Here is a 15,128-nt window from a genome sequence, read left to right as displayed (position 1 = left end):
CAAAATCTTCATACATGTAATTTAGTAACATTGTTAATGATATGTTCATATGTTCATATATGTAGCAGAAGACTTCGTCATAAGAGATGTGGTTGAAAATGCATATCTTCTAATATTTCCTTCCACATTACTCTCTATACAATGCCGAAGTGAGTCACATTTATATTTCATAGAACTCTTTTCATTGGCACATTCGTAAAATGAAATTTTGTAGTGATTCTATTTAATTTTTTGTGGTAAAGGATTTCAAGAAATGTACCACTTTGTGGGGGTCTACAGAGCAGAAAAAACTTCACACAATCCAAATGATGCCGTGTGTGGAGAGGTTACTAGTGGGCACAAGCCCTTAACTCTTCTGAAACAGAGTCACCCAAAGACTTCGAGGACTTCTGCTAGTTCATCTTCTGCAATCATTTATTATCTCATCAATCCATGTCATCTTTCATTATTAATACCGACTAATATAGCAGACACAAAAAACTTCAAAATATTATGGTAAAAAATTATTTCGTCCACCATTTTGAGATGCAAAATCCTTAATAATAAAACCAACACGTAATATTTTCTTACAATATCTTAATAGATAAATTTGTTAAATAATTCAACATTTTGTGACATTGATGACCTTACGATTTTATTAATTTCAATTTAGAAAAATTTCTTTCAGCTTATGTTCTAGTCACATTTAACAATAATCTGTAAGCAATTGATGCATTTGGATAATAATTTGCACTTTTGTCGGACTCGGTAATATTTATGGCTGATATTAAGTTAGTAGACCAAGTAGTTCCCACAGAAAATAAATCTTCTAAATCAACATATGGATAATCATGAGAAAATTTAAAATGACTTTGACTTCTTTGAATCAAATAAGAATCTAAAATTAATTTCAAATGTCTTTATAATTACTCAAATATTTGTTTCATTCTATTGCTTATTTTTCATCAAATTATTTTTTTTCCTATGAAAGTGAAGTTTTGTTGAAAAGATAAGGTCTACATCCATATCAACTACAATATTTTTAACAATATTCATACCACATACATGAACCTTATCTTCTATACATTTCAAAAAGCAATAGTACACTTTCCATTTGATTTATGTCAGCGTCAATTCAGATATACTTAAATTGTAATTTATTAGTTATTATGTTAATAGAAAATAAGATTCCATACTAATAAGCATATCAAACGAAAACTAAAAACTTCTCAATTGTAATAATTAAATTCTTAGTCATGAGCAGTGGAATTTTTTGTTCGATTAGCCTATTATTTCGTCCATTATCGGTCCATTATCGGACTGTTATCAAACCATTTATATTACATATCCTTGTTTAAGATGCTGGTTTGTGTGAGTCAATAGATGATTAAAATACAGCAGAAATTTTTGTGACGATAATTATACACTTTTACGCTGCATTATAGGCCAATTCAAATATGAAGCAAGCAACTTGGAGGAGGAATAGGACAGTGGAATGAAGGTAGGACAAAGAAATCACAATTTTTACAGAATTATGGGTAGTATAAGTACTACCGTCAGCTCAATGTTTAGCATGGAGGGTTATGAAAAAATAAAAAAATACCTACTAAGGAATAATTAAAACGTAAGAGCTGTGGGTTGAAAAATGAACTGTGTGTTATGTGTGGGAAGAGTGAGGAAACAACCAGCCATTTGTTTTTTGGATGTAGGAGTTAGTAATGTACACCATAACTAGATAAAAATAAATTTTAATCGCTTTCACTTAATGGAACTAAATAAAAAAGAAATCAACATTTGAAAGGGGATGTGGATAACTATCATATGGAGTATATGGAATCAAAGAAATAACATCTTTTTTCGAAAAGAAAAAGGTGGATGAAGAAGAAATCATATATATGGCCCAAATGAGGATATGATCAGGAATAAGGAGCAAATATAAAATATCATCTTTCTCATACTCTAATTGGTATTTATGTCCTCTATATTGTATTAAAACATTGTTATAAGATGCCTCAAAAGTTACTTTGCACAAAATATAAGTAGACACTTGGATAATAGGACAATAAAATGGAGGACTACATAGATAGCATAATTAACCAGGACTAACAAATCTCAGACGATCTAGTCTAGATGATTGCTTTTGCAGGAAAATGAAGAGAAAGAAGGCTTATATAGGAGGAAACTGGTAAAAACCATCGAGAACTAAAACCAATCAAATATTGCGAGGAAAGAACATCAAAGGAAGGAGGTTTGAAGTGTAAAAATTTTGTGCGAGAAATTAAAATTTTGAAGACCATGTCCTGTTAGATAATATTGATGAAACCTTGTTGGACTTAAGTACTACATGGTCATAGCACATTATGTAGGAAGATAGCCGTTGTAATTAATCTATTATGAAGAATTATGAATATCATTGTCAAGATTGAAATATATAGAAAAGGAGTACTTGGATTGCAAATGTAAGGTATTATCTTATATTATTGGGACAATCTATTTGGAAAATAATGTACATAATTTTGTATATGGATCGGAACACTCCAAATGTTGTCATATAAATATATAAATTTATACTGATAAAAAATAAATAAATAAAATTATGAGAGAGAATTTTGGAAAAGTCATACATAAAATAATATCAATTTACAATATATTGATAGTGCAAATCTTATCTTAGAATTTAATTTTATGAAATTGAATCAAGCTTAAATCCACTTTTTAACACATTATCATAAAATTTATACAAACAAATTAGAGTTAATATTGAAGACTTTGAAATTTAATAGCTTTCAACATTTTTAATTTGACTTTTCCAACAAGTATTAGACAAGGATTTTTATTGTTAAGCTATAAACATTATCAAGCATAATTATCCACTTTTTTTTTTTGGTAGAACTATTCCAAAAACTTAAACAACTTTAATACAAGAATGGTCATACCAATAAAAATAAGATTAAGAGTATGACAAACACAAAGTGTACCGAAGCTCTTGGATTTATTTGAAGAAAATATTTATGAACTCGGTATTTTTCTTTCATATAAAGATATTATCTTAACTCCAACCCATTTTATAATCAATTTTAAGATTAAGAAGAGACTTCACCAAGCTTATAATTCATTAAAAATTCCCAACGATGTGTCGTCCATTTTCAAAATTCTAAAAAGTGATTTTCAATTTTTGATTTTATTAATTGATATATTTAAACACCCTATCATTAGAGTCAGTTATTATTTATGACTCACATCAAAAGTACAATAAATTATCTTAGAAAAATGTTTTACTTCTTTAATAATATTTATGATGGAACTTGTAACACATTGACCAACATGGAGATAACCGCACTTTGAATTTTATTCCAAAGACAGTGATAATGAGTTTGACAATTTTGAATGCTCCTAACGTGATCTTGCATTATCAGTTCAAATTTTATAATAGTTTCAATCAATCTTAAGAAATTACCATTATTATCTTTATATAATTTTTACATTTGGTCATCGAAAAGTCAAATTGTATTTTGTAAGACATTCCATAGCTACACATATTCTAAGTAAAACCAACTCTATTTCAAAATCTCTTTTCGCAAGCTTTTATCAATGTTTGATTCTTATTTAGTCTTGAAATTCATTTGCAAGTATTCATGTTATTGTTATGGTAAAAAAATATTTTCAAATTCAATGTTCGCTAATATGTCTCCAATGTCTAAATCATTCGCTTTCAAAGTTTTTGTTATTTCAAATTTAAACAAATTACAACAAACAATATATTTTGTCCACATATTTCGATTAATCTAGCCTTTTTCTGTCACTAATTAATTTTGCCGTCTTCAACATTTTACAAGAATAAGCAGATGAAAAATGTTTCGGGAAAAAACAATATTCATTTCTCTTATAAGATGTAAATGATGTTTAGAAGTGGATTTTAAGCCTAACTCAACCTCACAAAACTGACTTATAAGGTGAGGTTTGCACCTCACTTATATACTATGAATTGGTCTTATCTCTAGTCGCTTTGGAACTTCCATCAAATGGTAAAACAATTTTTCTTTATTATTGTCAAAAATTTCAAAATCAGATGCATATGGCAAATTATTCCCAACCTCAATCACATAATTTTCATGATTCAAATTTTCACTAGAACCTGCATTTCTAAGAACAAATATTTTTATCTAAGCATCGATGATATATATATATATATATATATATATATATATATTCTTAAAGTTTTATTAAATTGAGTCTAGTTTAATTTTTTTTCTTTTGAGTGGATATATATTTTATAGAAAATAAAAATAGTCATTTCATATAATTTTTTGTGAAACAGATAAATTATAAAAAAAAAACTATTAGATTTTATAAGCATTAGAAAAGTTATTTTGTTGGTCAAAATATTTTGGCCACTTACGCAAATGTGTCATATTTACTCTTATATATTAATAATTAGGATCCAACAATTTCGGAGACCGAGACTCTTATTCTCTATACTAGTAATTCCTAATATTAATTTTCCTTTTTTCTATATTTTTTTTTTTTGTAAACTTATACTTAAAGTTTTGTAGTGGAATTTATCAATCTATTTTTTATGGGGTTGATCTCCATAGTTTTTTATTTACCTTTCAAAGTAAGTTATAGTTAGAAAACTAAGAAACCAATAAACACCCATGTCAACATCAATCAATACACAAACGATGTTCTACTTTTTGTCTTATATATATATTTTAATTCATATATATAAAAAAAAATGCTTTGATACGTTAATGAATATATATTGTAGAAATTAAATGAAATTCAGTTTAATTTAATTATTTCCTTGTTTTAAAAAAAATGAAATTTCAAAATATTGTTTATGATAATAAAATACTAAATTATATAAATATTAAACTAATCTTCTTTTTATCTTTCTCTTTATTTGATCCGTTTCATCACCGTCATCTCTTTCGATCTACAAATTTAATTTTAATATTTAAAAATTTTCAACTATTTAAAATAATTTTATATAACAATTTAGATTGTTTGATCTAAATTAATACAATGAAAAATATTTGTTTATTGCAAATTTTAGCTACATAAAAATAAATACTTGTATGTAATGCGTATACTATAAATCTAATGAATATAAAAAAACTATGTTAAAGTATTATAAAAATAAGTTGAAGGAGAACATTGCTAAAATAATAATAACTTTCCATATCTATGAACTGTGTTTTCTTTTTATTATTTCTTTTATGAGATCAATTTTGAGACTTTCTCTCTTTTACTGGTCTTTAGAAAGCCACCACCCGTCCGTACAATTAAAGATATAAATGAAGGCATGGAGCATTCTAAACATCACAGGTGAAAGAAAAAAAGAACTGAATCATTCGCATTATACTACTCTTCTTTACTCTGCTCTCTGTTAGAATTATCTGATATCAAAAAAACTTCAATGAGTGCTTATTTTCTCAAATCATTTTATCTTCTTCTCCTGCTTTCATTGCTTACTTCAGGAATTAGCGTGACATTGAAGAACTCAAGTGAAAGTGGTGAAGCAAAGTGCATAGAGAGGGAGAGGCAAGCACTTCTCAGCTTCAAAGAAAGCTTCATAGATGACTTTGGCATGCTGTCTACTTGGACCAACCATCACAATAATACAGATTGCTGCAAATGGAAACGCATTCACTGCAACCATCAAACTGGTCATGTACAACTACTTGATCTTCATGGAACCAACGACACACTGTATTTGAAAAGTGCAATCAATGTGACTTCATTGATCCACTTGAAATATATTGACCATCTAGATCTCAGCCATAATTTTTTTGCTGGGATTTATATGCCAGACTTCATGGGCTTCACCAACTTAAGATATCTTGATCTCTCCCATTCTCACTTTGTGGGGAGGATTCCTTCCAAACTTGGTGATCTTTCACAACTACGCTATCTAAATCTTAGGGGCAATATTCTTTGGGGAGAAATTCCTATTCAGTTTGGGAATCTCAAACTGTTACAGTATCTTGATCTTGGAGAACTTTTTCTTTCCGGAAAAATCCCATCTCAAATTGGGAATCTCAGAAAGCTACAGTATCTCAGTATTGGAGGTTATTATGGAGAGATTACGAGGTTAAATATTCCAAATTCTCTTTCCGGAACAATCCCTTTTCAAATTGGGAATCTTCCATTGTTGCATACTCTTCGGCTGGGTGGCAATTTTGATATAAAAGCTAAGGATGCACAGTGGCTGTCTTCTCTCCATTCCTTGACCGTTCTTGAGCTCAATTCATTGCATAATCTTGGCTCCTCTCGCCGGTGGCTACAAACTATCAGTAAGATCCTTCAAAACTTAACAGAGCTGAGGCTAGTTGATTGTAATCTTTTAGATAATGATATTCAATCTTTGTTTCACGCTCATTCTTTCAACAACTTCCTTTCTCTTGCCCTCCTAGACCTCTCTTCTAATATGTTAACATCATCAACATTTCAACTCTTGTTTAACTTTAGCGTTCATCTTCAAGAGCTTTATCTTCCTCATAATAGTATCTCTTTGTCACCTTCTCTGTGTACAAATTTTCCATCTCTTAAGATCCTTGACCTCTCTTATAATAATCTATCATCATCAATGTTTCTAGGTAATTTTAATATCAGCTCCAAACTCCAAGAGCTTCATCTAGGCAGCAGCAGTCTGATAGATAGAAATTTCCTTATTTCATCCACTTCCACAACGAATTCTTTGTCCTCTCTTCTCCACATTGATCTCTCTAACAACTTGTTAAGATCATACTCTATATTTCACTGGCTTTCTAATTTCACTACCAATCTTCGTACCCTGCACCTTGGTTATAATTTATTGGAAGGTTTCATTCCAGATGAATTTGGGAAATCGATGAACTCTCTTGAATATCTTTATCTCTCCAATAACAAACTACACGGAAAAGTTCCATCTTTCTTTGGGAGCATGTGCAGGTTACAGATGTTAGACCTCTCAAATAACAAGTTGAATGGTGAATTTTCGAGCTTCATGCAAAATTCTTCATGGTGTAGCAGACACATAATTTATGGATTGAACTTATCTTATAACCAAATTACTGGCAAGATACCTGAGAGCATCAGACTGCTATCTGAGTTAGAGTCCTTATCATTGGAGGGGAATTCTCTAGAGGGTGATGTCTCTGAATCTCATTTTTCTAATTTTTCCAAATTATATTACTTATCCTTGTCACACAACTCGTTGTCTCTAAAATTTGTCTCTAGTTGGGTTCCTCCTTTTCGATTAAATTTCTTGCATCTTGCATCTTGTAAACTAGGTCCGAATTTTCCTACTTGGCTCCAGTCTCAAAATTCGTTAATCTTTCTGGATATATATGATAGTGGCATTAATGATTCCGTGCCAGAATGGTTTTGGAATAAGTTGCAGAATATGTACACGTTGAATATGGCTCACAATAATCTCATTGGTTCAATTCCTGATATGAAATTGAGGCTTCTTTCCAGACCATATATAAATTTAAATTCAAATAAATTTGAGGGAAAAGTTCCATTGTTTTTGTTACAAGCTTCCGAGCTGTTGCTCTCTTCAAATAATTTTTCAGATTTATCTTCGTTCTTATGTGGAAATGTCACAGCTCCAAACTTGGCCACTTTAGATTTATCAGATAATCAAATAAAGGGGCAGCTTCCAAATTGTTGGAAATCTGTAGACCGATTATTGTTTCTTGATTTAAGCAACAATAAATTAACAGGAAAAATTCCTATATCCATGGGCACCCTTGTTAAATTGGAAGCTTTGGTTTTACGAAACAATAGTTTAATGGGTGAATTGCCTTCCTCTTTGAAGAATTGCAACAATCTAATTATGCTGGATGTGAGTGAGAATATGTTGTCTGGTCTAGTACCATCATGGATTGGAGAAAGCATGCAACAACTGATGATATTGATCATGCGAGGGAATCATTTCTCTGGAAATCTTCCCCTTCATCTATGTTATTTGAAGAGTATTCAATTGTTTGATCTTTCAAGGAATAAATTGTGGGGAGGAATACCAACTTGTTTAAACAATTTTGCTGCGTTGTCTGAAGACAACATCAACAGAACTACAACTGAAAGTCGTGTGCATTGGTACAACACTACTTACTATGAATTTTATACTATTTTCGATGATAGTTATTATACGCTTCACATAACATGGATATGGAAAGGAGTGGAACGCAGCTTCACACATCCAGAATTGGTTCTTCGTAGCATTGATCTATCATGTAACAACTTAACAGGTAAAATGCCCAGAGAGATTACATGTATGATTGGATTAGTTTCTTTGAATTTATCAAGAAACAATTTGAGTGGAGAAATTCCTTCCGAGATTGGAAATCTAAGTTCACTCGAATCCCTTGACCTATCAAGAAATCAATTCAATGGGAGAATTCCTTCTTCTATTTCTCAAATGGATTTTCTGGAAAAATTAGACTTGTCACACAACTCTCTTTCCGGAAGAATCCCATTGGGAAGACACTTGGATACATTTGATGGCTCTTGTTTTGAAGGAAATATTGATCTTTGTGGTGAACAACTTAACAAGAGTTGTGCTGGAGATCAGACATCAGTAAAGCCTCAAGAAGCTGCAATCCATAGAGAAGATTCTGTTTTCTATGAAGCATTATACATGAGTTTGGGGATAGGATTTTTCACAGGCTTTTGGGGCTTATTAGGACCATTACTACTTTGGCAACCATGGAGAATTGCTTACTTGAGATTCTTGAACACACTCATAGACTATCTACTTGTAATGGTTGAACTGGACATAGTGCCAAAGGTGGCTTAAAGACAAACAGGTACATAATTCTGATAACTTCTTTCTTTCAATTTTATTGAATGTAAATGAGTAACTAGTTTTGATTTTAAATCGAGAATGCCTTTCTAAAATTAAATGTACAAGTTCGCATAGCATGAAAGTAATTTTTAGAATTTACTTATTTAATTCTTTATCCATGGCAATAGTAAATTCAGAAGTACTTCTATTAGTCTCTTTCTCTCAGCTACACATTGGATATCATCAATTTAATTAGACATTGATTATATCCTAATCTCCTATTCATGGCTTTACTATAATGGTAGTCCCTTCTCAAAGAAACGAATGTTTTTGTTGGTGAAAGAAATTATAAATAGTGTTCTCTGTTTTTAGATCTTTTCATGTTTTCAGATGAGTTATGCTTGGACCATTTTAAAATGCTTAAATGTTATACACATTTTTGTACTCTAAAGAGTTCCTATATTTTTGTTTACATTTAGTTTATCACTAAAATTTGGTCTTCACAATTTTTTTCCATCATTACTAACTCTGTCATATGAATTTGCAGTTTAAATCGATTTTCTTCAAGACTCCGTTCTGAGATGAAAGCATTATAGATTCCTGGAAGTGGAAGATTTGAATGTTGAAGTTTGTAATATAAAACTAGTCCTTCTACCCGTGCAACGCACGGGTATTTTTTATATGTAATAATTTTGGTCATAGCAATGGTTTTTTGGATATTTAATAATCTATATGATGATAATCTAATTTTTTAAAAAGATGTTGACGTTTATCAATGGAATAGATCAATTTAGAATGTAACTAAAGTTGTATGTGAAGTTAAGATTTGATTTCATTGAATATTGTCGTCAAGCACCAACAACAAAAATATGACTAATACACTACTTTGTTAACATAAGAATTAAAAAAGAAAAAATTACATACCTAGAATGTATCCTTTGGTATTGAAGTTCATAACTTCCTTTTGTACACAATGACTTCTTTGTTCAACTTTTTCAGTACAATGATTTTCCTACATGGCAGAAAATACATAAATCAATTGATATATATTTATAACAGTTTTGAAATGAAAAATAAAATTCTAAATGACATACCTATAATTGATTTCTTTTCAAAGAGTTTCAAAAATTTCTTTGTACACAACGTTTTTAGTTGTGTTTGTTACCTTTCCATCTTCATCCAATATAAGTATTTTCAATCCTCTTTTGGTTTTGACTCTAGAAATAGCAACATATAGTTGGCCATGTGTGAATACAGGTTGTGGAAGATAAAGGCCAACTCTAGAAAGCGTTTGTCCTTGACTTTTGTTAATCGTCATTGCAAAGCATAAAGATATCGGAAATTGTCTTCTTTGAAATTTGAAAGGCAACCCTGAATCCGATGGCACTAAATCCATTCTTGGTATAAAAATGCTGTCACCAATGTTTTTTCCAGTAATTACAGTTGCACATATTACATTCTTGCCTAAATGTTTGACTTGCAATCTTGTGCCATTGCATAAACCTTTTGCTTGATCAATGTTTCTCAAGAGCATAATTGGAACACCTGTTTTCAACTTCAGTTTATGATTTGGTATCCCTGAACATTTGATATCATTTAAAAATTCAGATGTAAACCATTCAGATTGCACTTCATCTTGTTCATCAGATTGGCAAGGTGTATCTGAACTTAAATAAGTCACCTCATCACCACCAATTAAGGACAACATGAAATCATTTACTTGCTCTACAGAATCATTTGTTGGGCACAAAATTGCTCCATCATCAAAATAATTAGGATTCAACATGTTAACCACAAATTCAGGATAGACAAATTCAACCAATGACAATAAAGGTAAATCTGTGTTTGTAATTAGGATCTGTTCGGGAATTTCAACAATGCACTCACCATTTTCATTTAGATCCATTCTTGCGTCTCCAATCTTCAAAATCCAATCAGCAAATTCTTGAATATCATTGGCTGTTTCAGTATTTGATGTAGTACTTAATCTCATGTTCTTGGATAACTTTAGCACTTTACAACAATTCCATAACACTGAATAGTTGATTGATGATTTTATGATATCAAACTTAGATCCTTTTTTGATAACTGGTAGAATTTGTCTAAAGTCACCTCCTAACACAACTGCTTTGCCACCAAATGGTTTGTCTTTATTGGCATCATCAACATTTCGCATAATATCTCTTAGTGTTCTATCAAATGCCTCAAAACACATTCTATTCATCATTGGTGCTTCATCCCAGATAATCAAACTGGTAGCCATAAGAAGTTTTGCCCTAAGACTACCTTGTGCTATGTTGCAAGTTGATTCTTCATTAATTAACAGTGGGATGCAAAAGGTAGAGTGTGCTGTTTTTCCACCAGGAAGTAATAAAGAAGCAATTCCACTTGATGCTACGTTCAAAACAATCATGCCTTTGCTTCTTAGACCAGCCGACAATGTCTTCCACATAAAAGTCTTACCTGTACCACCATAGCCATATAAGAAAAAGAATCCTCCCTTCTTTGAAAGAACTGCTGTCATGATATGCTGATATACATCAATTTGTTCATCATTGAGTGCTTTAAACAAACTGTCATGTTCTCTCGCCATGTCTTGTTTATTATATTGCAACTCATCAACAATAAATCTATTATTGAATGTATGTACATCTGAAAGATCAAGTTGAGGTAATGAAGGATAATCTTTCAAACTTCTACCATTTGACAGTAGCATTTCCTCTATTTCCAGAAGACATAGTTTTTGTAATTCAGCAGTCTCAATTTGAAGACCTGCAAATACAGATATATAATAATCATATACATATATATAATATAATAATTAACAACTAAACTTGAGAAGATCTTAAATAAGTAAAGAACAATAAATACAGATTATGAATCTGTAAATTAATATTGTTTATAGTTTGAGAAGACATGCAATAAGTAAATAAAACAATTAAAATATATATGTATACGAAATTAGAAGAAAAAATATGAAGTACCTGGTAAGTTCATCTCCTTCCTTTTTTGGTACAAAATTCCATCACATAAGATACTCCAAGTACAATTCCAAACTATATCTGGTTTAGAAATTGTATTCATGGACAACAAAGTAACAAATAATCTTCTAAGTTCATACCCACAAGCAAATTCACTTGCTTCTTTGATTGCATCAATATATTCTTTGTCATCAGCCAACAATCCCAAAACATAGCAAGCTTCTTGGTATGTTTCATAATACTTTCCATCAATTGTCTTAATGCTTTCATAATCAATACAACCTTTTTGAATGGTCAGTAATATCCTCAAATAATAAAGTTCTCCAGACCCAGGAGGAATATAAGTAAGTCTACCAATGTTGTAGCCTTTCTTCCTTGGTTTCCATTCTTTTTCTTTGGCAAACCAGACAAATTTACTTGGAAATTCTGAATAAGTCAATTGTTTTCCTTCCTCATAGACTTTGTTAGCTTCAAACCAAGCTAGAAACATGGTGTTAGCATTTTCGTATCTGTTGAAGACCACATTAATATCATCATCATCTTTAAACAAAGCTGATTGTTGGCCAGGAAGATGAAAGGTCAATCTCTGAACAGGAGGCCATCTGTGATGGATGTCAAAAGCAAATATTCTCCAAGCAGCTTCACATGGTGATAGATACCTACAGTCGTAATACCTTTTGATCTCATCAATAATGGTTGATTTTTCAGACTGTGCAGAGTTCTTGCTAATTTTAATAGTAGCTCTGTCCGGACCTTTGTTCACATATTTGAACAAATATTTGATTGAATTGGTCTTGTTGCAATACTCTGTATTGACGTGTGCTTGATACCTCATTAGAAGTTGTGGATTGTAGGGAACAACACTTCTGTTGTCCAGCTTAATTCCATTCTTCTCAACAAATCTACCATTATGAAGTCTTCTATAGCATGGATATCCGTCTTCGTCAATTGAAGTCGAAGATCTGAATTTTTTTGGATAAAATTTAGAACATCTTCCTTCCTTCATGCAAGGTGAATTACGTCTTGCAGGTCCGCATGGTCCATGAATCATGTAACTTGAGACAACTTTTTCCAATTTGGGGTACAGATCAGAATTTGGCAATTCAGCTGATATTACTTTATCAATATCAGTTGAATTCTTCAACTTGCTTTCTCCATCCAACCATAAAAGTATATGCGCATGAGGTAGACCTCTTTTTTGGAATTCTACTGTGTACATTCCTGCATATATAAATAAAAAGTAAATATAGTTGTTAGAATTAAATTTAACAGAAAATTATATAATGTATATAACTTCATATATAACATACCTGCAGTGCTTTTTCCAAAGAAGTCTTTTTTCTTAAAATCTGTCATCATTTCATCCAGCTTCATTTTGAACACTCTACATACAATATCAGGTCTATCCGAAGCTGATAACCCTTTTGCTAAGACAAATTCTTTTATTTCACTCCAATTGACATTGCATGTTATAGTAATGAACAAATCAGGATATCCAAATTTTTTACAAATTGCCATAGCATCTTGACAATTGTTGAACATGTATCTGGTACCACCAGTGAAAGAAGCAGGCAAGACAATACGTCTTCCAATTAAAGAAGGATCTGTCTCTCCTCTATTAACAGCTTCTTGTAATCCATTAAGAATATCACAGCGAATTAACTTCTGATTCGCTCTGATGAATGACAACCTTTGCGCTTCAACCATTGTATAGCAATCCACCAGAAACTGTTGGAACAATCTGCATGCATTCACAATATTTCCTGCTTCTACAGCTCTTTGTTGTATTCTAAACGCAATAAATTCTCGCAAAGAAATTCTAACTCTTACCCTGGATTTTGTTTTTGAATGACATTCTCTTATTGGTATATCCTCTTGATAACCATCTTCTCCATATGGAAACATGAGAGGATATTGTAGTGGAATGAAAGCGGTGTGAGTTTCGTGCAGTCTGGTTAATTCACCAGAACATTTTTTTACCACTATATCTCTGCCTACATCCATATTGCCAAAATCACCAACTATAAGTGCAGCTATTTCATCACATGAAGGTGTATTGTAGACTCTGGGGTCTTTGTTTCTGCCTCTAAATAGTCTTAGCGTGAAATCTGATTCCATATGTTCCAGTGACAAATCTCTTACTCTTCTAAAAGTTTTGGCAAGAACATTGTGATTGTCAATCATTTGAATCAAATCAGCAACCAATGATTCATCTATAACAGATTCCTTTGTGTTTGAACTAAAAAATAATAAAGAGAAAGCATGTCAACACATATATTTAAATATTTCATATAATTAAATTATTTAATATATTGACTGACCTGAAATGGTTGACTCTGTTAGTCATTTCATTTTCGGTATCATATATGTATAGTTGTGCAAACTTTGGCTTTGATCCATGCTCTGGCAATAAACTGCCAATACGGTGATAGTTCTGTCCATTAAGAATAAATTGTGGAGGAGCAGAACCATTGTTCATTGAATTATCAATCTTACCACCAATTGAAGTAAATGCAAACATGCTATTGTATACTCTTATGTTTTGTAAAAATGATTTGCTTCTCTGATCTTCACCATTTAACAAACCTTCAAGCAGATTAGGTGGTCTTTCTAATAGTGGAATTTGTACTTTTCCCTTTTGACAACACAATGAGAATTCAACTCCCTTAGATGTGTTACATTTTTCTGCTCTTTCTTCATACCAAAGTTGAGCTTTACAGTATTGGCATTCCAAGCAAGGTTCTCCAATATTGAGCAATTCTGAAAATAAATATAAAACATTAGAATGAAGCTGCGAATATTTTAATCTGCAGTTATATACAATTGTGTTGGACATTATGTACCTTGTAACTCTCCTTTGCAATACAATTCGTTTGTAGTTGTATGATGTTCTTCAATATTAGTAAGATGAAAACTAATTAATGATTTAAAAGGAATTTATATTAAAATCAATAAGTTTAATATCAGAATTACCATCATCTGTTATTGTTGCTGAATCATCGTTTGTTGTGTCTGAATTATTATGTTGTCTTGTTGTTTCATCATCAAGATTGAATCTGTTTTGAAGTGATTGTATGACTTGAAAAGGATATTTCACAACTTTATTCTTAGAAACAGAATGCGACCCAGTTACAACATCTGATCTCGAACCTATGAAAAACAACGAAAAATAATTGTCCTACCTGCATTGGCATCGTGAGTATGAATCCAAATGTAATTACCTGCACTGGAATTGTTCTTATTTTGTCCATAATTTCTCTGACTGTTATTGTTAAAAGCTGGAGTCATTCAAAAACATTGATATAAAATCTAAAGTTGTCATTTCAACATGTATATATCAAATTAAGAATAATGTACAAATCTACCGAAAGGACTATGGTAAGTTAAAGTAGAAG

General features: G+C 31.2%; 2 protein-coding genes across 2 annotated transcripts; one reads left to right on the top strand and one right to left on the bottom strand.

Moving 5' to 3' along the window:
* Positions 1-5,319: 5,319 nt before the first annotated feature.
* On the top strand, positions 5,320-9,460 carry LOC114181653 (receptor-like protein EIX2). Its single transcript, XM_028068164.1, has 2 exons — positions 5,320-8,774; positions 9,300-9,460. The coding sequence occupies exon 1, from the start codon at positions 5,399-5,401 to the stop codon at positions 8,762-8,764; it is 3,366 nt and encodes a 1,121-aa protein (XP_027923965.1). The 5' UTR covers positions 5,320-5,398; the 3' UTR covers positions 8,765-8,774; positions 9,300-9,460.
* Positions 9,461-9,863: 403 nt separating this feature from the next.
* Positions 9,864-15,021, bottom strand: LOC114180818. Its single transcript, XM_028067106.1, has 6 exons — positions 14,955-15,021; positions 14,707-14,883; positions 14,055-14,493; positions 13,044-13,972; positions 11,737-12,954; positions 9,864-11,524 (listed from the first exon to the last, which is right to left on the bottom strand). Exons 1-6 carry the CDS (start codon positions 15,019-15,021, stop codon positions 9,864-9,866), a joined length of 4,491 nt encoding a protein of 1,496 aa, XP_027922907.1.
* Positions 15,022-15,128: the final 107 nt, after the last annotated feature.

Source organism: Vigna unguiculata, chromosome 4 (assembly GCF_004118075.2).
Source record: "Vigna unguiculata cultivar IT97K-499-35 chromosome 4, ASM411807v1, whole genome shotgun sequence".
NCBI lineage: Eukaryota > Viridiplantae > Streptophyta > Magnoliopsida > Fabales > Fabaceae > Vigna > Vigna unguiculata.
This window is presented reverse-complemented; position numbering and strand designations above follow the sequence as displayed.